The sequence below is a fragment of the Cavia porcellus genome, unplaced genomic scaffold, assembly GCF_034190915.1.
Source record: "Cavia porcellus strain 051 isolate PalLab524CR breed Dunkin Hartley unplaced genomic scaffold, mCavPor4.1 scaffold_9, whole genome shotgun sequence".
NCBI classification, from domain to species: Eukaryota; Metazoa; Chordata; class Mammalia; order Rodentia; family Caviidae; genus Cavia; species Cavia porcellus.
This window is the reverse complement of record NW_026947492.1, coordinates 6,280,101-6,304,231: the sequence shown is the minus strand read 5'-3', so window position 1 is coordinate 6,304,231 and position 24,131 is coordinate 6,280,101. Positions and strand designations below refer to the sequence as shown.

Below are 24,131 nucleotides of genomic sequence, written 5' to 3'. Positions count from 1 at the left end.
TGTGTGTCGAGAGAAGTCAATGCATATATTAGAAAAGAAAAAGTTTTAAAATTATATTTCTACTTTAGGAACCTAGATTTGAAAAAAAAATGCCATGCATGGTGGCACACACCTCTGGGCCCAGCACTGGGAAGGCTGAGGTAGGAGAGTTCTTTCAACTTCGTGGCCAGCCTGGGCTACACAGTGAGTTTAAGGCCAGCCCAAACTCCATAGCAAGATCCTGTCTCAAAAAGGAAAAGAAAGAAAGAAAAAGAGACCTCCGGGTGCACGCCTGTAATCCCAGTGCTGTGAGTTCAAGGCCAGCCTGTGCTGCATATCAACACCCTGCCTCAAAAGAACAAAAAACAAAAAAATAAGAAAGAAAAACCATGGGCAGCAAATTAATCCCAAGGTAAGCAAAAGAAATAATAAAGATAAAAGCAGATATAGGGGAAATAGAAACAAGTAACAGAGAAAATTACAAAGCCCAAGCTAGATTATTCAAAAAAGCAAATAAAGTTAGTCAACTTTGGTAAGATTCATCCAGAGAAAAGTGCAAGAAAAAACAAGCTACCAACACGAGGTATGAGCCGGGCATGTGGTGCCCCCCTGAGGCCCCCGTTAGCCCTCTAACTCCAGCACCCTGGGCTGGGGACGTTTCTCAGGTGAAGGCTGCAAGTTCAACCCAGACTCTCACAAAGAAAAGAAAAGAAAACCTTAATCAAAGCAAAGCAAAACAAAACAAGAACCACACGAGGCATAAAGGAGGCCGTATCACTAGAAATACTACAGCTATCAAGTTAATAAAAAGAGAAAATATGAACAACCTGAAGCAAATAAATTTGACAACTTGAATGAAACAGTCAATTTCCTTTCACTAATGCAAATTACTGAGCTAGAAACGTAGTTCAATGGTAGAGGGCTTATCTGGCAGGAAAGAGCACTGGTGTGACCCCTAGAAGGCATCCCCCCCACCAAGAAAGCCAAAACAAGAAAAAAATTTAAAAAGCAAACATATCTCCTATGAAATTCTAGAAGCAATGCAATTAGTCACTGATACGTGAAATCAAAATCGTATCCATCTGTGGATGGAGGAAGGAATGGGCAGGGAATGAAGGAACTTTTCTGGGATGATTAAAATCTTTATCCCCTGACAGAGGTACGAATTATGTGGGCAGGCAATTGTCAGAAGCATTGCTCACACTGTACTGCTAAAGGCTGCACATTGCAGTACGTGGAGTTACGTCTTAATTCAGCAAGTGAAATGGGGCTCTAGCTCAGTGATAGAACATCTGCCTACACGTGTGAATTCCTGGGTTCAGTTCCCAGCACACACACCAAAAAAGAAGGAGAAGGAGGGAGGGAGGGGAAGGAGAAGAGAAAAGAAAATTGTAAAACAATCGCTAAATTTTTTAACAAAACCTAAAGTCTATCTTTAAGAGAAATCAAGATAAATCTTGAAGATTTGTGGTTAGGAGAAAGGAGACAGGCAGGAGCAGGAGACAGAGTATCAGGGCCATCACCGGTGGGTTTACTGAGAACTCTGCAAGTACTTTACGTAAGTTTTCTTATTTCCTTCCTATGACCTATCTTTCAGAAATAACAGGAAAGAGACGCTTTAATAAACAAGCCCTCCCTGCTCTCCTTGGGAAACACTTTAGATATAAAAGCTCTTTATCAATGTATGGTACCAGGGCACTTTTCCCTTGCAAATTTCAGGCAAATAAGTTAAGAGATCTTTTCTTAAATCTACTGTCTCCACTAATACATGTGAATCACAGGGAAAGAAGATACCTACCACCATCCTGGATTCCAGCAGTATTCATAAAATATGTCCTATGACCTATAACTATGATGCCTAAAACATTTTATTTTATTTTTTTGGTACCAGGAATTGATCTCATGGTCTGGCACTTGCCCCACAGGCACTGTGCCACTGAGCTATATCCCCAGCCCTGATGCCAAAACCATTTCAGCACCATGATAGTCCTATCCTATTTGTCTTATATTCTGTAAGTGGAGAGCTAAAAGAGCATGATTTGCTGAATTAATATTTTACCTCATTACTGATAAAATGAATCTAGCACAACTTCTCCAATAGGTTAGCTAGTCTTTAAAAAAATTTCTTGGGCTGGGGATATAGCTCAGTACCTGCTTGGCAAGTGCAAGATCTTCAGTTTGATCCCTAGTACCAAAAAAAAAAAAAAAAAAGGAGAAGAAGGAGGAGAAGGAGGAGGCAGCGAAGGAGACCTCTTCCAGGCTCCTGCATAAACTTCAGGCAGCTTTAAAAGAGAGAAACAAGAATAAGAGAGGACAGAGTGTCCTTACCACGTCCAACACAGCGTGGACAATCAGGTCCAGGTAGACGGTGGTGGGTTCAACCCAGTTGTGAACTGGCCTCACTTCCTTGTGATACTGCTGCAGTAAATGCTTGGTGAGGTGAAGCAGGGTAGGATCCCCGAGAGGAGGCGGATCTGCGGCCAGAATTCCTGGGAAAGGAAACTTTCACTGTGAAGATGGAACTAGAAAGTAGCTCCAGGAGATTTAGAGAGCGCAGAGCAGGATAGCTCCTGGTGGAATCTAGTCTGCACACATTCAGCTAACTAGTGGGCTGCTTGGCAGACATTTATTTAAGGTTACTGAGCGGCCTTGATGTGCCAAGAGAAATCTCATCGCAAAGACAGGTAAATCAACCCATCCCCAGGAATGCACACCATGCCTATAATTCCACTGTACAGCAATCATCCACTTTGGGGACAGATTTCTTCCATTATTCCCGTATTACCCACCTCCCTACCCTGACATAAAGAAGAAGTTAAGATAGGCTTAGCCAAATCTTAACTTCCACCTTACTCTGACTATGGATCTTTCCATCTGTAATGGACGAACTATTGAGCATATAGAAATCCTTACACAAGTCTAGATAATAAAACTGACATTCTGGTTCGTACTTTTCTACTCAAAAGTCTCTTTTCTGACCCTGTCTGCTTTTAAATAAAGTGCACTTGTCAGAAAATGAGATCTTTGTTTTGGGAAAAATCTCTCTGGTTCCAGGGAAGAACTATTTCCCCTGACCCAGGAATCTTGATTTGTAGAGGGGCAGTGATTGTTGCTGGGGCAGAGGAGGCCAGGGGACAGAATGCAAAAGAAATGAACACCAACAATTGGAAGTGACAAATTTGTGAGGGCTCTCTCTGAATTGCAAAAGGATATTTTGTTCACAAGCTTCGCCAGCCCTCAGGGAATCTGAAGCTTCGCTAAGTCATTGGACTGGAGCAAATTGCACACCTCCTGACATGGTGTGTGATGAGCTCTATCTGCAGTGTCCTGCGTGTGAATTTGCCTGGCTCTCAGTGGTTTTGATGGTTATTTTGATGAGCTGCTAAAAGCATGAGAGGTCCAGCAGGAAACTGTAAATGAGATTGCTTCTCCCTGTGCGACAATCCTGTTTATGCCCATTTCTTTATGAATAATGCCATGTCACTTGCCGCCACAGGCAGCAATTTCTATGATTTATCAATGTCGCTGTGACCAAAATACTAACAACAATGCTAGAGGTGCAATCCCAGACTCACTGTGGGCAGCGCGGACATTCACTTTCATTACCGCCAGAACTGGGGATCTAATGAGCATTTTAACTCTCCAATTATTCACCCAAGAAGATGCCTAAAATGGCATCAGGTACTCAGGCATGCAGGACTGAGGTGGGGGTGCATCAGGCATCATTTTTAGGGGTTTTGTGAACTGTTATTATCAAAAGGTGTGCTGTGACTCTCTCCTCCACCCGAGAACATTTCACACTGGTGGACTCCAGGGGAAGGAAGTTGAGAACGTAAAGAAGAGCTGGCCCAGTGCCCTTTCTGCAAACTTCGCCTTGGAGGTTCCCAGTTCAAGTCTCAGCTGGGGGCTCCTGGGAAGGTGGTAGAGAGAAGGAGCCTCTCTGAAACTTGGTGCCCGGACTCTGGAATATAACAAAGTAAGGAAGGGAAGGAGGAGGAAAGTAGATCCCCAGGACCCAGCAAGGATCTGAAGTGATAACTGAGGGCCTCAGGGAGGCTGAAGAAAGAATTCAACAAAGAGAAAGGAGGTGGCAAGTGGTCCTTTCCTTCCTCACTCCTGGCTCTGCACATGAGGGACATGAGAGCTGCAGATGCACAGTGACTACGGGCGACCCCAGAGGCCTCCGTGGAGAAGTGCACCACTGGATCGGAGCGGTGGACACAACAGACCATGGTGGCTGGTGAGTTACTTGAGTTCAGACGTCCCCCAGGAGAGGGCAGTTGGCTGGTAGCCGTCTTGGAGAGGGACCATCTAATTCCCTACTTGGAGGAGCTGCAGGCCGACTCCATCCAGTGGCTCTCAATGTCAGGGTGAGACAGCATCAGGTTCCAGCTAGCAAAACATCAAGGAGCTGAGTTTAAACGGGCAGGAGGAACCCAGAGTGTGGGAGAGGAAACAAACTGGGTTCCGGCCGCACAGCTAGAAAACGGCCTGAAGTCAGTGGACTCAAGGTGCAGAGTCGTGTTTTGAAAGCCTATATTGTTATTATTTGGGGTTTTGTTGTTATAATTGTTGTCTCTTTTTTTTTGCTTTTTCCGCGTTTTTTTCCTCTTTAAAAGAAAATAAAAACTAACTATATAAAGGTGCGTGATTGCTGAGATTAATCAACATGGAGCTGGACCCCGTCTGCACATCTGTCTACCAGTGATGCAGAGACACACCTTGAAGTAGGCATTTCCCCTTATTTTCTTGTGGTTTTTTTCCTTGATTGTTTGTTCTTGTCTTTCTATGATGTGAACATGTTTCTAGTTTTTGTGCTGCTGTTGTTCTGTGACATTCTTGCTTTTATTTCTTCCCTCTCTTTCCCTCCTGTCTTCTTTACTAGTTTCCTAAAGTTTGCATAAACTTCTCCTTCATCTTCAGGCTTTGCTTCTAATCTCTTCCTCTTCTTCTATTTCTTATTTTTTCCCCCTGTCTCCTTTTAATTTTCCTCCCCTGAAGGTAAAACCACCACATTGAGGGCATATTTCCCATATAAAATTTTTTGCTTTGTTTTCTATTTTCTGATATAACCACAAATCTAGTTTGCACAGATCAAAGTGGCAAATTAGTAGTTACCGCAGGTTGTAATTTTCTAGCTGTCTGACGTTATTGCTATTGCTGATTGTATCCCTTTAGCCAAGGTCACAAAGGGTTCTAATCGGTTGTTCTTCCTAGTATGCCAACGCTGAGATTGCCTACACATCATCAAAAATCCTATAGACCAGGGCCAGGGCGCAGTACCTGCCTGGCAAACACAGGTCCTGAATTCGATTCCTGCTAGCAATTAAAAAAAACACACACACTCACACAAAAAGTTTAGGTCAGTACCAAAGAACCAAGGGCTAGGGCAAGTAGGTAGCAACTTCTCACCCCAATAAATCGAAGAGGTAGGATCTTGGAACAGACTCGAACCCAAAAGCCAGCTACACCTGAAGACATTTCTAAGTAGTCATTTCCTAGGGGGTCAAGTCTCAGTTGGAGAAATGCTGAAATGTGTATGATTCAACACAGGAAACTATCCAAGACAGCATTAAAACATAATTCTGAGAAATGAATGTGTGTTCCCTTTACTCTTGGCTAAAAAAGACTCCAATTCTCCTCTACTAACTTTTGTAGGAACCATTCCATAGGTCTCTGGTGGATAAACATGTTTCTTTAGGTAAAGAGAGAAAGTTCTGGAAGCTAGGGCCAGGAACAAAAGAGAAACAAATTATTAAGAGAGAAAAATTATAAGGCAATGGAAGTGTACTTAAACTGAAGAGGAAAGAGCTCTTTGTCTGAAATGGGAAGAAATAATAAATTACATTTCTACTATGAATGCAAATTTGCCTGAAGAGAGAGATCAATTACGGGAGAAAGATTAAGGATTTAAGTGACCATTAATTAACAGTAAATGATGCCCCTTGAAAGCTAATGTGACATTCACACAAGCACTAAATGACTCACAGTTCAGTGATGTTTCAACAGACACGGATGGAAGCTATCAACACAGCCAAGAAAGATGCCTTGCGAACACTGCCTTCCTGAATGCTAATAGTCAACTTCAAATAATTCATGTGTACGATCTCTGCAAAGTGGGATGTGTTAGGGATGGAGCTGTGAAGCACTTGTAGGTGAAGAGAGATTTAAACAGAAGAAGATAAGAATGCAACAGGAAGAGGATGAAAAAGGAGTTAAGATGTCTTACGTGCGTGCACCAACTCCCCAGGAGAACTGTGATCCTTCTGTACTGCACACGGGTACTCAGAATCCCATAAAAATAAAAAAAATTAAAAGAGCAGGAGAATCCAGGGGTATCATTCCTGTATTTTCCTTGTTTTAGTGGGCCACTCGCTCACCCACAACTCTCTTAAAGTGGGGTGCTTTGATGAAAAGAGCTATTCTTGACTTCATATGTATCTTTATAGGAGAGTTAGACATGTATCAGAGAGGTTACGAGAAATAGTAGATTTAACTGAATGGTTCTGTGGAATCCCTGGTAATATCTGAATGCGTGCTGTATGACAGGCAGTGGGCTGACACCTTTGTATGAATGATCTTATGACAGTTACAATAATCTTATGAGAAATGTGTAATTACTGTAGGCGAGAGACCACGGGCCAGTGAAGTCAGTACTGCCCAAGGTCATACAGCTTGTAAACCAAGGGGCTGGAATTTATATACATCCAGTTCAGAACCAAAGCCCAAGCTCTTCAGCATGGCCCTATACTGACCCGCCTCCTTGAGATTACTAAGGACAGCAGTGAGCAAATCTTCAAAAGGAAGACTGACCATTGTACACTATACTTGATTGTACAGAAATAACCAGGGCTATTTTCTGTGTGTGGTTTCTCATCGATAACATATTTGCATTTTACCTTAACACTTCACAATCTTACTTGACTTGCAGGAATATCTAAATGGTAAGTTATCTTGAGAGATGGAAAGATGAACTGACTTACCCGGTAGCTAGTGAGAGTGAAGGTGGAATAGACCTTCTTCTCCAGTGTGCAAGAGCAGCCGAGGGTTAGTGGCTGACCCCGTGTTCCCACACTCACAGACCATCTCAGTAGCAACCCAGTGCATGTCTAAAGGACAGATTCCCCGGCCTCCAGTGTCCTCAGCGTGATTTAGGGGAAAGTGCTTGTTACTAGATAGTATTAAAACACTTTTCTGCTATGTTTAGTGTAAAAGATAAGCATAAACACAAAACATTAAAACAGAGATATCATTAAGAAGAATTTCTAGGGAGCTGGGGATTTAGCTCAGCGGCATAAGCGCCTGCCTTGCAAGCAGGCAGTTGTGAGTTCGATCCCCGGTACTGATAAAAAGAAAAAGAAAATAAAAGAAGAATTTCTGTTTCCTACCTTCACTTTTTATTTAGCTTAGTTGACAATTATTTTCTGTTAAGAAACTCATTTGGCATTTAATGAAGTTTCCTCTATTTTATTTTTATAATTAAAGCATACTTATATCCTTTAATTTAAACACTCAGGATTTTTATACTTCAATACCAAGTAGGCTGTTCTCTGCGCAAAAGAAAAATAATTTCAGCTTCTTTTTTTTTTAATTTCCAATTTCTTGGCTGCTCTGTGACTTCAGACTGAAGCTCTAGGAGAACCCCAAGAAAGTGGGGTATTGGGAAACACGAGCACAAATTTGTGAATCAATTATATCTTAAATAAAATAGCTCAATAAAAGGGAGCTCATAATAGCACCATGGAAGTGTAGTTTTGGAAATTCAGAAAGCTTTTAGCACATTTTAAAGAGGAATTGTAAACTCAAAATCTGTGAGTTTTTAGTACATTCCTTTAGAGGTATACTTAGCACCTAGGTAGATTTTGTAAGACTGAGCATAAAGCCTGTAATACCAAAATATATACACGTGTCTGCAGCCATGAGAAATTCACAGAACTCTTTCTTAAGGCTGCTAAAAGCTTATAATGAACCTAAGACTCTTTTGGATAATGAAAATATATTAGCTATACATAAAAGCAAACCTGAAAAAGGAATCCCCAAATTCATATAAATTGCTGCAGAGACTATGATTTCTAGAGAAGGGGAGTCATCAGACAATTACATTTTAGGGCCAGTTTCAGCTGCGCCCCCAAATCCTCACCATAGGAAGCTATACACATGTGTGACTGGAACAAAGTCAGAAACAAAGCATCGGTCATTGTGTGGCTTCACAGGACTCCTGTTTCACAGACAATGAGTAAAAGTGAGCGACTGATCTATTGTCTGTGTCTGTAACTTAGAGGGGTGAAGATTTGATGCCCAGTAAAATCATTAACAGGACTCACCTGTGGCAGCCACCAGGACGCAGGGCCACAGAGGAGCCATCCTTAGCCCAGGGCGGGTCCGAAGAGCAGAAATGCAAAGTCACCTCCTGGATGTAACCTGCTGTTTCCCGGGACAGACTTCCTCTCCACTCTGTTCTGTTTGCCAGTTTGCGCGATCTTCACTGGTGCTGTTTCATGAACACTGAATTGGACCGAGGCGGTACCAGCACCACACAAAGATTCTAGAATTGATGCCATCATCAACCCCGTAACTTGTACACTTGGTTCTGCCCCGGGATCAGACGGTGGCCAAGAGCTCCATCTTCCTGACAGGAGATGGCTAAGTGAATAATGTAATATCAGAGGAGCCCCTGAGGAGAGGAAGCTCCACACTAATATGATTTCCTCACAGCCTCTACCTAAGGCAATGCTCCTCCCGATATTCAGGACACTAATTTCATTAATAATTGAGGGCCGAGTAGCTGTCCTCAATCAGACATCTTCAGCATTTGAAATGGCACTCAAATTACGTAAAGCTAACAGCACCCTGGTATCGCCTAATGAGAACAACTGCCAACAGTGCAAGGGGAAAAGTGCTTTTTGTTTTTCCTGTGCCTCTTTAATTAAAAGAAACATTGATTTCTGGCATATGAATATTTTTCACTGACCACAATTCAGAAAGCAACTACCTAAGAGAGAATGTGTCTTGGCCTATTGAAGATGAGAAGTATATGATTATCATCGCTCAATACTTTTTTTGGCTTTGTGGTTGAAGATGTTATGGCAATAATTCTGAATGAAGGAGAGAACACTTTTTTTTTTTTTTTTTTTTTTTTGCATTTTTACCGGTACCAGGGATCGAACTCACAGCCACAGGTTTGCAAGGCAGGTGCTTATGCCACTGAGCTAAATTCCCAGCCCCAGTTATGGCAATAATTCTATACAATAACTCTTGTTTTGCTAGACTCCCTAGGTGAGAGCTGGAGAGCCTTTTAGAGCTTTCGAAAACAAACAGCCTGCTATGTGTCATGGGTGCCACTGCTGTCCTAGGTGCTCTAGAAACAAAACCCAAATTTCTTACCTTTTCCAACATCCGACTGAATTTTATCATAAGTGGAATTGTAGAGGCACAGGTTTAAGCTAGAGTTTTGCAGAGCAAAATAAGGGTAAGAGAGGCACATATTGGATTCTTGTTCTAATTACTTAATCCATTTGCTTGGAATCCAAGAAGCTCTCTACCTAATTTTCATCTACCAATCAAACATAGCCTGATTGTTTCCTACTGATGGCAAAGGGAATTACAAATATGAAAGGAGGAAAAAAAATATGACAGGGAGGATGGCAGACCCCAGGGGTGCGAAGTTGGTTTTGGAGGCACTGGAGTGAATTCATGATTTTCAATGTATCTGTGTGTGGAAATGTGTGTTTGTGCAATGTTCACACATACGTACACATACCTCAGTGCCATGCTCAGGAGGATGGGAGCAGGAGGAAAAGGCTCACCTGGCACCGAGATCCAGCTTCTAAATATCCTGCCCACCTACCAGGGAGAAATGGAGAACGACTGATGTCAGAGCTGATGGAGGGAAGGTATAAGGACTGACCACCTCGTACCAGAAAGCAAAAACGTACTGAGAGAAGGATGGAGACATAGAAGTCAGCTTTGGGGAATCAAATCTGGGGCAACTTGAGCCTAAAATCAGTAGCAATAGTAAAAAGGTATGACCCACTGAATAACACTGTGACCACACATTTTATATGGATTTAAATAAACACATGAAAGAGACAAAGTGTTTCCTTACATTACAATGCCAACTAACAAATGAAGAAGAAATAATGGAGTATGTGGATTAGGTGATATGATTTGGCAATGCTGATTTCCTAACTTTGATTGTGTTGGGTTTACATAAAAGAGTGCCCTTGTTTGTAAAAACCACACACTGAGCGTTCAAGGGCGGAGACCATCATGAGGGTACTTATTTGCAAACAGATGCATGAGGGGCGTGGGCACAGGGAATTCTGTCTCCTGTCTTGCCCATGTTGCTGCACATTTGAAAATACTTCAGAAGGAAAAGAAATTAAAACTCAACCCGGTGGAGGAGTTGTGATGCAAATTATGGGAAGCTTATTTGAGGCGTGGACAGAAAAACGAGACTTCATCAGAGAAGAGCTTGTCCAGGGAGGACAAGGAAGAGCCACGCCCCCCCCCCCCCCCCGTACCCCACCTTCCTCTCTGCCTTCATTTTGCTCCCTGTTTGTCATTTGTTGTATCAGAAAGCCAGTAAAGAACAACAACAACAACGATCAAAAGACACGAGCTCACCTCATCAAAGGTTGATCAGATCTTCCAAGTCCCGGCCCTTTCTACAAGTTCTCTGAATTGTCAGATTCTAACTAAGAAAAGTGAAGAGGAGAAAGACAAGCTCCTGGCGGCACAGCTATGCAGGTAGCGGTTACGGGAAGAGAATGCAGAAGTTTCCTTTTACGCAAAGACATAGCTGAGATGATGATCTGCCTTGTATTCTTGCCTGCATTTTAGTAAGCGGACCCTGGGACAGTGCTTCTCTGACAAGCTTCCCCCTTTCTTTGTGTGTTTTTAGGTGTCCATCTGCTGTTACTGGAAGGCCACAGCTAATGACGTGTAGGACAGGGACATTATGAACTTCATTAGCTAATTTAACAAGTCTGATGACCCTGGCCATTTCAGCTCTTGGCTGATGAACCCTGCCACGGCGGAGTTTTGTGTGTGAGTCACTGGTCTTGGATATCACTGGTCTTCCCTTGATGGCCCTGCGCTGCACTGCCTGAGGGCTAAAATCTCCCTTTTCTAATTTTACCGTCCTAGGGGTCTAGTTTGTTTACTCACTGCTTTTAGATTTGGTATTACCCTTCGCCTCAACCTTCAATTTTTCATGAAAATGATCTCTTCTCTCTCCTTAAATATAGCACTTCTCATCTTGCAAGAGCTTCTTATGCACACTGTATCCAATTATTCCCTTCTTAAGAAAGATAACTGTGGGAGTGAATCTCATTCAGGCCCTTCAAGTGGATCAATATATTTAAGGCAAAACTTGGAGTCGTGAGAGCACAGGCGTGCAGGCTGCTTAAATAATATTGTTTGTGCAAAATAAACAGAGATTTCAGCTGGGGTTTGAATCTCCTGGTGTCTGACAGCAGCCCTGGCTGGCCCGTCACTTGAGGGGACCTAGAAGTGTGCTCCTTCCAGAGCTCCATTATTTCCAAGTAAGATCTGGTACCTCTTAGATGGACCAGTGTCTTTCAGAAGAAGCAGGATTATTATGCAAACATAATAAGGAAGTGTTTATTATGCAAACAGCAACGGAGTTATGTGTCCTTTAAGACTACTAAATAGTTTTTAATTACTGCTATATCAGTAAGTCCCATAAATATGCAAATGCAATTAGTTCGCAAAATAGGCCTTAAATATCTTTATTCCTCTCCAACAAAGTTTTTGAAGTTAATCGCTAACTGTCTTTGTTCGCCCTCTTCGCTGTGCTAAAATTGACAGGGATTTTGACAGATGTACATATTCAGGGAGAACCAAATTTTCTGAGCACATCTGGTCAGGGTGGAGCAGGACAGCAGAAATGGACACTCCAGCTAAACTCACATGTTTGACAAATAGAATCCCATCTGTCATTTCTTTTACTCCATCGTGCTGTTCCTTGAAATAACATTGAGCTAACCAGGGGTGGGGATGTGGCTTAGTGGCAGGGAGCCTGCCTGGCAAGCACAAGATCTAGAGTTCAATTCCGGGGTCAGAATTTCCTGTAGGTCAGAATTTTATGTTCAATAATATTATATGTTTTCTGGCCATAAATACATACATCAAGCATGCATGGAGTCTCCCGTGCTGCTGTTTCTTCTTGGTTTGTGTCTGTCTGCTTACTACGGAAAGTCATAGACTAAGAAGCCAAAGTCATACGTGCTTTGTGTCATCTGTCACCTCCGTCATTTGTGCCCATGGCCTTGACCAAATTGTTTACTGTTTCTGAAAAAAGGCTTTTAAAAATCGATCAATCAATAAAGAGAATTTTGTCAACATGGAATTAGTTTTCTATGGCCATGTGACATTATCACAAACTTAGTGTTTTAAAATGCAACTCACTGCTGGGGATGGTGGCACATGTCTATAATCCCAGCACTCTGGTAGACTAAGGCAGATCACAAGTTCAAGCCCAATTTAGGGATTCAGCAAGACCCTGTCTCAAAATAAAAAAGGACTAGGGACATAGCTCATTGAGAAGGCTCTGTGTTTAATCCCAAATACTGAAAAAATTGTAAATTGCATACATCCTCTCTCAATTCTGTCTTCAGTGATGTAGATTAGTGGCTTAAATCAGCTATGATTAGCTGAGTATAGTGGCATACATCTATAACTGCGGCATTTGCAAGGCTGAGGCAGGAGGATCGTCAGTTCAATCCCAGCCTGAGTTACAGAGTGAGACTTTGCCTCAAAATAAACAACAAAAAGTCAAACGTGGTGGGAGAATTTGCTACATGAAAATCATCAAACACTACGAGTCAGGCTGGTAGTGCTTTCATGACAAATCAGGCAGGATTCCCACCAGCTGGTTACGAACTAGGTCCACAGCCTTGATCTTACGGGACCTCATATGCACCTCCATTTCTGCACTTATTAAGTATATTTTGAGTGTCTTTTCTAGAATCCTAAGAATATCATGAAGGTAGGCAGCTGTTATATTATTCATCTCTGCCACTGTAGTGCAAAGCTTGGAACCTAGAGAGTGCTCAGTCAAGGTTTCAGAAGGATGGAAGGGTTGATGAACCAAAAAAGAATGTTAGCCTACGTGAGAAGAAGATACCCGAAGGGGACCGGCTTTCTCACACCCACCTCCGAGATGCTTGCTCTTGGACAGCGAGCTAAGCACTAAGGGTTCCTGAGAATGATGGCTTGGGCTAGAGCCACGTGGTTTTTGTCAGGTGGCTCCTGAGCAGTGAGCAAGCAGTGCATAAAACAGGGAGGAGCTTAAAGCACCCAGGATGCTTGCCTTTGATTGGCTGCCCAAAGCGCAGGGCTCTTGTAGTTCCTGCAAGTAAGGTGGCCTCTACAAGCTTGAAGAAGATAGAAATGTAGAAGAAAATAGGAGGAGTGTGGCTCGGGGCTCCTGTGTATGCTCCCCATCATATCCATTCCATGAAGCTACTGCAATTACACGGTGGCAGGTGGTCTCACCCAGTTAGCCGTGTCACACTGGGGGTGTGACATCTGGCTGTATCAACACCGAGGCTCTCCCCTGGCCTGTGGTTCACTCTCTGGACCTCCACGTTGCCACTGAGGTCCATTAATGAGTTTTCTGTGGACAGGCCTGCATATGGTCAATCACAATAGCCAGGAAGATATTCTGGTTTTGGGTCTCATATTCAGGCTGTTTCCTTCCTTGCTGTGGACTCAAGAGGAAGAAGAAAGGTCTTTGGCTTTAGAGTTTTGTTTTGTTTGTTTATTCATTCTTCTACTCTCTATGTGGAGAAATGTGAAACACACTGGCGATATAACAAGAGAAAAGCTCGCCCAGGTGTGAGGTACCACCCATAGCCCAAGCCCTTAGAGGGACCTGAAGTCTCTCCTAGGAAACACAGTGAGACCTTGGCTCCAAATCAGTAAGTAAATGCAAAACTAAGCTTCAGGGACTTGGGGTGAAGGTGATGGATTTAAAAAATTTAGAAGGCAGGTGTGATGGTGCACACCTGTCTGTACTCCTAGCTGCTCTGGTGGCTGAGGCAAGAGGATTCCAAGTTCAAGGCCAGCTGGGCAGCTCAGCAAGATGTTTCAAAATAAAATAACAAGGGCTGAGCCTGGGTTTTAAAAAAAAAAGGAAGAAAAGAAACCCATATACAAGAGAACAGATGGATGACCTAGAGAAGGTAGAGACCGGTAAAGAAGCCCAGACTCAGGAGGAAGGGGGGTGCTTTCCACGAAGGGCACTGGCACTGGCACTGAGCACAGGCGGCTGGTAGAGGACAGGATGATGAAGGTCCTTGCAGGAGAGAGTCCAGGGCCTCCCGGGACGCTGCAAACCTCACTTGGAACATCGGGTGCAGATAATTCCAGGCTCACACGAGGTGAATAGATCCTCAAGTTCACCATACTGAGAGCTGAGGGGGTTTAAAGTAGGCATGGGAAATATTGTACGCGTCTGTTCCAGTGACGTGATTACAAAGCTGTCTCCAAGTGGCCTGCAGCAATTATTCTAAAACGCACAGCAGCTGTATTTGCCCCTTTTCTGCCATTGCTGAAATGTACACTGTCACTGCTGCAGGAGGACGGCTTGGCACTAATGATAGGCTGGCTGAGGGTGGCTGGAGCTGACAGACCTCTGCTTAGAGCCCTCAGAGCCCGAGCAGGTTTGCGGCTGCAAACGTGGTCCACAGCACCACCTGGTGGCAATTTTATGCCTTCACAAATTCTGTGCCGCTGGAACCACAAAAGTCATTTAAAATCTGACTAGAGGGGGCAATTTTAGGTGATGGGAAGTCCATGTCGCTCCTCTATTTATGTGTTTTCTCTTTCTTTGCTCTTCATTCCCTCTTTAGGTTCCCCAACACCAGCTCATAACAGCCTTCTGATCTGCTCTCCTTATGCCCCTGATTAACTTACATGTGCCACCCAGTTGTCCTCCCGTCCATCCTCACTTGTGCTCCTGCAAATTCTCACTCCCCGGTCGCTCCCAAGTTTCATGGCAAACTGACTTAGTAACTCCTGAAGGAGTAGCTTCCCTATTCTCCCCCTAAGAGCAAGAATAAAGTCCTGAAAGGTTATAAAACAGTATTATTAAAAGGCATATCAAAATTTTAACGTAAATAGAAGGAATAAAATTCCTCCTCTTAGATTCTATGATGCATACCTGCAATCAGAATTTGTACCCAAGTGATTCGCATTAGCAGTATTGACAATAGGACCTGGGAAGGGGGGAAGGTAGGTTAGGCTGAACCCCAAGGCTCTCTGACAGGGAAGGTTGCACAAGGGAGCCTGGCTTGCACACCCCCCCCCCCACACACACACCTGCTACTCTAAGCAGTGGGAGAGAGCTAGCGTCCTGGGAGAGAGTGGACTCCCACTGTTTCCTGCTCTTCTCATGGGCAGATGAAGCTTTAGGGGCCCAAGAGAAGTTTCTTACAAAAGTCCTTGATATGGGTGTTAGAAGCAACAGCCAAAAAAAAAAAAAAAAAAAAAAAAAAAGCCTAGAGCAACGCACAGAAACGTGCCAGGGCTCTGCAGTGATCCCATTGCAGAGACACGTGGGGGCATTGGGTTTCTTTCTTCTTTTTTATTTTTATTTTATTTGAGGTAGGGTCTTGCACTGCTGTTCAGATTGGCCTTGAACTCACTTTGTAACTGTGGCTGACCTGGAACTTTTGATCCTCCTGCCTCAGCTTCCCAAGTGATGGGATCACAAGTGTAGACCATCATGCCCTGTAGCATTAAGTTTCTTGTTCTTCCATAATTAAATTCCAAGGAACCTGATGCTCAATTTCTTCACAGCCCAGGCATAAGGAAACGTAATTAGCTGTTTCTAGTAAATATCACCTCTTGTTATGGTTTATATCTAGATGTCCCACTAAAACCTCATGTGTTCCTGGGGGGGCGGGGGGAGCTGATTGGATCTGGAGTGTGATATTCAGCAGTGGATTGGTCCACTGATGAGTCTGTAGCTAAATGTGATTTGGAAGGTGAAGCCTGGTTGGAGGAGGTGGAGCACAGGGGTGTGAGCTGGAAGGGTTTCTTTCCTTCCTTTCCCCCTTGATCTCTCTCTCTCTCTCTTCTTCCTGCTGCAATGATAAGAGTTTTTTCCTCTTTTGTGCCTTGGAGCCAGCTGATAATGGAGTGAAACCTCAAAAGCTGTGAGCCAAAAGTCTCTCCTCTCTAATACATGGGGTGTGGGTATTTTGTTCCAGCAACAAGAAAGTAACTAAGACAGATTTTGGTACCAGAGAAGTAGAGTTGTCACTGTGATTCATGTCATGTGGTTCAGAAGCCCTTAGCACTGGCTCACAGGAGGAGTTTGGAAAGGTTTGCAGATGCCAGCTAGAGAAGCACCCCGGAATGCCGTGAGCCCAGCATGATGGGGGATTCTGGTCTGAGTTCAGAAGACCCAGAATCTTGGCAATAAGAAAGCTGGAAAAGCAGGTTCAGGTTTTGGTTGAGAAGGACTCCACTGGCAGTTGGACTTAGGCTATGTTCGTTATGCTCCAGCAGAAAATTTGTCTGTATTTTTCAAGAGACCAAGATTAAGGACAGCAGACTGACGAATCCAGAAGAGAAAATTTCAAGGCAGCCAAACATTTAGGCTGTGGTCTGGGTACTGGTAGGGCGTTTACCCAGCTCTGTATTGCAAATCAAGAGCAAACAGCCCAGCCAAATGATACAAAAAGTTTTGAGTTTAACCAGAAAGAAAGCTCTGGTAAAGATGAGGTCATAAGGCAGAGAATTTGGTTGCTGAAAAGCTTAGCATTGAAAAGAAGCCAAGTACCTTGAACAGGACAGCAGGAAAAATGCCTTGAGGCAGAAACCAGTAAGGCCTCACCCTTCTCGGGCTCAAAACTGCCAAATTGACTTTGCTTTGAGCCAAGTCCCAGGTCACCACACTCCAGAATGGTGACAGCCTGGGAAATAAGAATTGATTCCCAGGGATTTAGCTAACCGTGCTCAACCATCCAGGTACTCAGAGGTCTCTGCAGCTACCAGCAAGATGCAAAAGAGCCTGTTACTGATCAAGCTGATGGCAGACGTTGGCATCATCCCCATAGTGCTGGCAAGAGTTGTGGGATCAGGGAGGGTGGCACCCCAATTTCAGAAGGCCTGGGTGTCCAAGCAGTGTGCTCCTGAGAGAACAGTGTGTGAAGCTGTATTACGACTCCTATCTAGGTGTCTCCCCAGGTCCCCCTCTGCTCATGGATGGGGCTTTGGGAAGTCACTGGGTCATGGGTGTCTGATAATGAGTTAGTCCAGTGATTGGTTCGGCATAGTTCTGGCTGTGAGTGATGGATTACTGAAGAGAGAAACCCACCATGAGTGGGTGATGCCATTCAGCAGTCTTGGAGCTTGGAAAGGATAAAAGGAAACGCAGAAGGAAGGCCTCTGCGTCTGCCTGTCACACCATGAACCGTTTCTGTCCGCCATGCCTCTCCACCAGGCTGCCCTGCCCTGGGGCCTGCTGACTACGGGTTGAAAACTCTACAAACTGTAAGCCGGAATTAACCTTTCCTCCTTTAACTTGTGGGAATCCAGTGTTTTGTTCCAGTAATGAGGAAGTAAATAAGACAGACCACGAACATGCAGTGGTGACTCCGCAGTGTTAGAAGAGTAGGAGCAGGGACAATCTGAAGAACACTGCGGAGTGAGCAAAGCCATCCCCAGACAGGAGCCATGAGCTAGCCACGCTGGAGGGCTGGGTGCCCAAGCCCTCGGAAGTTCATAGTCTCGCGCAGATTGCCCAAGGTGCTGGGCATGGGCCTACAGGGTTTAATGCTCACCCTGCTGGATTTCAGTCTTGCTTTGGTCCCCTTCCTTTCCATCCCTTTATTTCTCCCTTGTGGAATGACAATGTTCACCTGTGCCAGCACTAACTTTAACTTTTTTTCATTTTTACAGGGGCTCGCGGCTAAAGGTTTTCCTTAAATCTCAGAGCAGTTATTGGACTTTTAAGCAATGCTGAAACTATAGGACTCTGTTTTTTGTTTGGATTGGTTTAGTACCAGGGATTGAACTCACAACCTCGCACTTGCCATGCACCCACTTATGCCACTGAGCTGAATCCCTGGCAACTACAGGATTTTGGCAGCTATTAAAGATGGACTAAATGCATTTTGCATAGAGAACAGGCAGGAGTCTTTTGGGGACCAGGGATGGAACGTTATGTTTTATATCTAGTTGTCCCCCTTGGGTTTGTGGCGGTAATCTGATCATGGGAACTTAACACTGCTGAGTTTCTAGCTAAATGCAATGGTGAGAGGTGGAGCCTGGTTGGAGGTGGTAGGTAACTGGGGGCGTGGCCTGAAAGGTCTGTTTCTTCCCCTCTTCCTCCCTCTTTCTCTTCCTGCTGCGATGCCAGGAGCTCTCTCTCCTCCATCACGCCCCTCTGCCATGCTGTCCTACCTTGGAGTCAGCTGGCTATGGACTGAAATGTCTATAGCCTGTGGGCCAACATAAATCTCTCCTCCTTTACCTTGTATTGAGTATTTTATCTCAGCAATGAAAGTAGCTAAAACTCCCTCCCTGGAAGGACTGCTCTGCTCCCCAAACTATGCGATGATTTTGCAGAGGTGCATGATTCTTAGCACCCATTCTTTAAGAATAAAATGTGAAATCATAAAGCCTGAAGTCTAAATTATACCACTGTGATATGCAAACAAATAATTTTAATGTTAGCAGTTCATTGGGTCTTCTGAGGTGTCTAAAAACTTTTTTGTGTGAATTCCTGAGCCTCACAACTACAGATGCTGGTGTTACGGTGTGAGGTAGGGACCAGGCACTGGAAACTCCACAGATGACTCTCCTGTGAAACCAGGTCTGGAGACTGTGAGTTAAGCCAAAGTGAATAGACTCACTTATGGATAAACAGAATAAATTTCTTGTCATTCAATTATTATTAAGTTCAATTTTGATACCTGCAAAAGAACCCTTTTGGTATGTCTATCCCATCTGTATTTTCCTTCTGGAAAAATTGTCTTTTAATGTCCAGCTGCAATAGCCATGTTTGTGTGCTCTCCTACCCTCTCTGACCGAAGGTAACAACTCAAAGCAGGGGACATCGAGTGGACCACAGACTTTCCACTCTGGAGCCAGGATAATAAGTCAACAGCCCCTCCGCTAGTGCTACTGGGGCTAGGAGATAAGTGCTGGAGACCAAGGCCGGGGTGATGTCCACTTCCACCATGTCCTCAAGGAGCAAGCAACTTGAGCTACTGAAAGTGAGAAGAAAACATCTGCAGAGACCCACGGGTGGAAGTCACACTGGCCACAGAGAAAGAAGTGATTTTGGTTTCTGGTGACTCCCCAGGAACAGGTGTCAGTGCTCCTGGGACCCAGCTGTGCTCCCACAAGTTTGTTCTGTGCCCCGCCTCCACTGCCATTCTTCAGATTTCACTTAGGGTAACTTGTGTTACATGCACCCACAAAGTCTTTGTTAAAACAGCGCTCCAGGTCCCAGCATGGCTCGGATCCCAGTATACACCATGGCTGCCATCCTGGGCTGCCACAGCCTGCCACACTCACAGCTGCTCACCAGGGGGAGGAGGGGTTACTTGGCTTCCTGACACCAAAAAAAGCTTAAGAGATATTTCAGTCTTTAAGCTTTTGCTAGCTCCTTACAATGTATGTGGTGCAGTCAGACCCATTTGAAAACTTAACAAATGTGCCAGAAAGAAACTACTTTCTAAAATTTTGTCTTTTTTGTTTCTTTTCTTTTTTGCAATACTGGGTATTGTACCCAGGACCTTTGCACTGAGCTAAAACCCCATAATTGGGATCGTATTGCCTCAGCCTCCTAGAGTGCTGGGATTACAGGTATACCAACATGCCCAGATAAATTTTTATTTTTGTTTTTGTGCATTACTGTTCAATGGTCATAATAACATACATTCAAAATGCACATGTCTTATCACTTATGTTAACACTCCAATCAAGATGTAAAACATTTTCAAAAAATTATTTCATGTCCTTTGTATGTTTTAGAGTTTCATATAATTAGAATCATAGTATGTACTCTTTTGTGGAAGGCTTTTTAAAAAATTATTATACTGGGAATTTAACCCAGACCTTTGTATTGAACAACAGCCTTGGTCCTGCTTTTATTTTGACAGAGTGTCTCATCTCACTAAATTTCCCAGACTGGATTTATACTTGCAATCTTCCTGCCTCAGCCTCCCAGAGTGCTAGGATTACAGGAGCCTGCCACCACACTTGACTCTGTGACAGTATTCTTTATTTCACTTAATGTTTTTGAAATTCAAATACATTGTATCTAGCAATAATTTGTTGATTTTTTTTTTAGTACTGAGGACCAAACCTGTTACCTCATGCATGTTAAGTGTTTTACCCTGAGTTATGTCGCCAATAATTTTATTTTTATTTTTTGAGAAAAGATCTTACTAAGTTTTGTTTTGTTTGTCTTTTTTGGGACAGATGCAGCTCAGGCTGGCCTGGAACTCACTTTGTAGCCAAGGTTGGCCTTGAATTCACAGCAGTCCCCTGCCTCAGCCTCCTGGGTGCTGGGATTATAGGCACGTGCCCCCACACCCAGCTAAGATCTTACTAAGTTATCTAGGGTAGCTTCCAGTTTGTGATACCCCTGCATCAGCTTCTCTAGTAGCTGGGATTACTTTTGCGAATCACTGTGCCCCAATAATAAGTCACCGATTTGTATTACTAACTAGTGCTTTATTATATGCATATAACATAACTGTTAATCTGATCTCTTGTTGATACACATTTGGAGCATTTTCTGCCTGAGACTAATTGTAAATCAAGCTTGTATAAATATTCTTGTGTATTTTTTTATTGAGACACATTTTTATTTCTCATAGTTGCTTTTAAGCTACCAACTTTATGTCACTGCACATAGCATTGAGAAGAGATGTATAGAATGTACAGTTTGGGCTTGGTGTAGCAGCGTGCACCTGTAATCCCAGCACTTGGGAGGCTGAGGGAGGAGGACTGTCAGTTTGAGGACAGCCTGGGCAAACTAGTGAGTTCAAGACCATCCTGGACAGTGCAGTGAGATCCTATCTTAAAGAAAAAAAAAACAACTCTGTGTGTGTATGTGTTTCCCCAGAACTAGAGATTGAATATAGGGCCTTTGCACTGTTACATCCCACGTCCTTTCTTTATTTTTTATTTTGAGATAAAGTCTTGCTAAGTAATTAAGTGACCCTGGCTAGGCTGGAATCTTGAACCCTCCTGCCTCGGCTTCCCAGAATACTGGGATTACAGGCATGTAACACCATTTCTGGCTTTCTTTTGCCCATTTTTACACTTGAAATTAGCCAAAAAGCCAGGAAGTGATCTTTTGCCCATTTTTAAGTTGGATTGTTTTTTCTCAACAGCTTGTAAGAGTTCTTTTTACATATGTATTACAGATATTTCCTCCTAGTCAGAAACCTACCTTTACATTTTTTGACAGTGTCTACAAAAAAGGTTTGATTTTGATGAAGCTGTGTTATTACCTTCTTTTTTTTTTTTTTTTTTTTTTTGTCTTTTTCGTTTTTATCGGTACTAGGGATCGAACTCACGACTGCCTGCTTACAAGGCAGGCGCTTATGCCGCTGAGCTAAATCCTCAGCCCGTTATTACCTTCTTTGATGGTTAAGACGTTGTATGTCCTGTCTAACAAATCTTAGCCTCTTCCAACACAGATGTTTTGATTACTTTTCTCTCATTGTTGAGACAAAATACCTGATGTGCAAAATTAGGGAAGGAAACGTTTATTTAGCTTATAGTTTTGGAGGTTTCAGTCCATACTAAGCTGGCTCCAAGGCAGGATGGCGTCTCTAAGGGGCAGCAGTTCATGGCAGCTGCAAGCAGCAAGAGCAAAAAGACAAAAGAGGAAAAGCAGCCTTCTTCCTGCCTTTTACACTGTACGCTGGCTCCCGCCCCTGGGCGGGGGCAGCACTCACACCACCAATCCCAACACTAGATAACGAACCAATCACAAACACTAGACAGCCACCTCCATGACTGCATGAGGCTTGGAGGGGGCATCCAAACACAAATCATAACAGCAGACAAGATACTCTATTTTGGGGAGAGGAGCACTACTGGGGATTGAACCCAGGGCCTTATGCATCCTAGACAAGCACTCTATCGATGAGCATAATGATACATACTGATTACAGTAATCATGGGGAGTAGGGACATGTACAAAATCCATCTTAATCCTTCTTACACCCCCTTCCATCTCTGGGTGCCCTTCCTATTTGCAGGAGATCTATTTTTATATGTTATCATCTCTTTGGCAGGATTAAAATGTTGCCTTGTATCTGTTCTATGGTCCATCTTGAAGTAATTGTGGTACACGATGAATCCCCACATAAAGATCTGGTTACTTATCATATGATGTTGCTCCCTTACTAAATGAATTAGCACTCTTCTGAAAGCTGACTTCAGCTGACTGTGTGAACTTATTTCCATATTTTACTACTTTGATGCATCTATCTACTATAAGTTTTCTCACTCATACTGCTGACCTTTTGGACCAGATAATTCCTTGTTGTGAGCATTGCCCTATGGACAAAAGAATGGAGTCTTTCTGTGACCATACCACAGTCTGATTTCTCCCTCTGCCCAGGCTTGTTTCTGTTCCTGTTCTCTTGACCCCCAAGAGCATTCCTTCATAAGCCAGACATGGTGGTGCATGTCTGGACCCCCCAATTGGGAGGCTGAGGCAGGAGGATCACTATGAGTTTGAGGACAGCCTGGAACCTGGGCTATATAGTGAGTTCAAGGCCAGCCTGAGTGCAAACCTAAAAAAAAAAGCATCCTTTCTTAAAACGTCCTGCACACTTACACACTAGCATCCTCTCGGAGTTTTCTTTAAGAAGTCTCTCCACTTGTGACAGCTGGTACCAAGAATGGGCTAAGATAACAGAAGCAGAGATGAGATTTCACAGCTGAATAATCTGTTTCCAACTGGCAAAAGAACACCATTATCCCACAAAGTAGAAATACAACTGTTAAAACTTTCGTTTGTGGTGAGTGAAAGAAACGGATTACCTCGTGCAGTATTCAAACTGTTTCGGAGTTACAGGAGAAACACTAACTATAAAAACAGTAGAACTGAGTGTCTCTGCCTAAATTTGACTAAAACTCTGGACAAAGGAAAACAGAGAGTAATCAACCAGTAATCAGGAGTTAACTACGATAAACTGGGCACAGCGGCACACACCGGTAATCCCAGTATTCAAGAGGCTGAGAAATGAGGATCGTTTTTAGGGCAGCCTAGACAAAAAACAAAAACAACAACAAAAGAACAAAGACCAGTTAACAGTGCAGTGGATTTAGCTCAGCTGCATAAACACTTGCCTGGCAAGCAGAAGGTCATTAGTACGAAAAACAAAAAAACCAAAACAAAACAGTTTGCAGTGATATCCAGAGAGCCTTTTTTGAAGCACGTAAAAAGTGTATTTTGTCCCGAGGTAGAAAGGTGGACACGGCTGAGCACAAGACTCAGGGTTTACTCACGGAGTAGCTGAGCTGCAAAGAAGGTGAAACTTCTAGCACAACAGGTTTACTGTGGCAAGTTGTTAGGTTTTGGTTCTGCTTTGCAAGTCTCTGTCTTTTAACTGGAATATTTGACCCATTTTAATATTTAAAGTTGAGGCTGGACAGTGGCTCAGTGCTTACCAGCAGGAAGCCCAGCACCACAAAAAGATATTTTGAAGTGATTACTGATATAATTAGAATTGGCTTCCCTATTTCACTCGTTCTTTATGTTTTCTTGTTTTTCTTTCTATTCATCCTTTTCTGCTTCCTTAAACTTTTGTTAAAATCTTAAATTATGGATCAGCCTTTGTTACAATTTCTACATTGTACTTTTATGGTTACTTTGTGGATTAAAGTATAATTGTTAGCTTTTCACAGTCTAGGTAGAGTGCACCTTCCCAGAAAAATGTAGCAATTTTGCAATCATTTAGTTTCTAGCCCCTGCCATCACTGATACTCTAGTTGTCATTGGACAGTCTGTAGAAGGATGTTATAAAGTTTCTTCTTGTAACACTAATATAATTAATGTAGTAATATGTAATATAGCACAGTAATATGGAATATAGTTTCTATTAAAATAATTGATTTTTATTTCAGATAGCAAATAT

General features: G+C 43.2%; 1 protein-coding gene and 1 pseudogene across 1 annotated transcript in view; both read right to left on the bottom strand.

The window, feature by feature from the left end:
* Htr3b (5-hydroxytryptamine receptor 3B) overlaps positions 1–8,571 on the bottom strand; it is a 38,336-nt gene extending 29,765 nt beyond the window's left edge. The window contains exons 1-2 of the mRNA XM_003472681.2: positions 8,304–8,571; positions 2,308–2,468 (exon numbers count right to left, since the gene is read on the bottom strand). Coding sequence (XP_003472729.1) covers positions 2,308–2,468; positions 8,304–8,343 — 201 coding nt within the window. The 5' untranslated portion in view covers positions 8,344–8,571. The remainder of the gene's footprint in view (positions 1–2,307; positions 2,469–8,303) is intronic.
* Positions 8,572–19,547: 10,976 nt separating this feature from the next.
* On the bottom strand, positions 19,548–19,700 carry LOC111757706 (small nucleolar RNA SNORA12; annotated as a pseudogene).
* Positions 19,701–24,131: the final 4,431 nt, after the last annotated feature.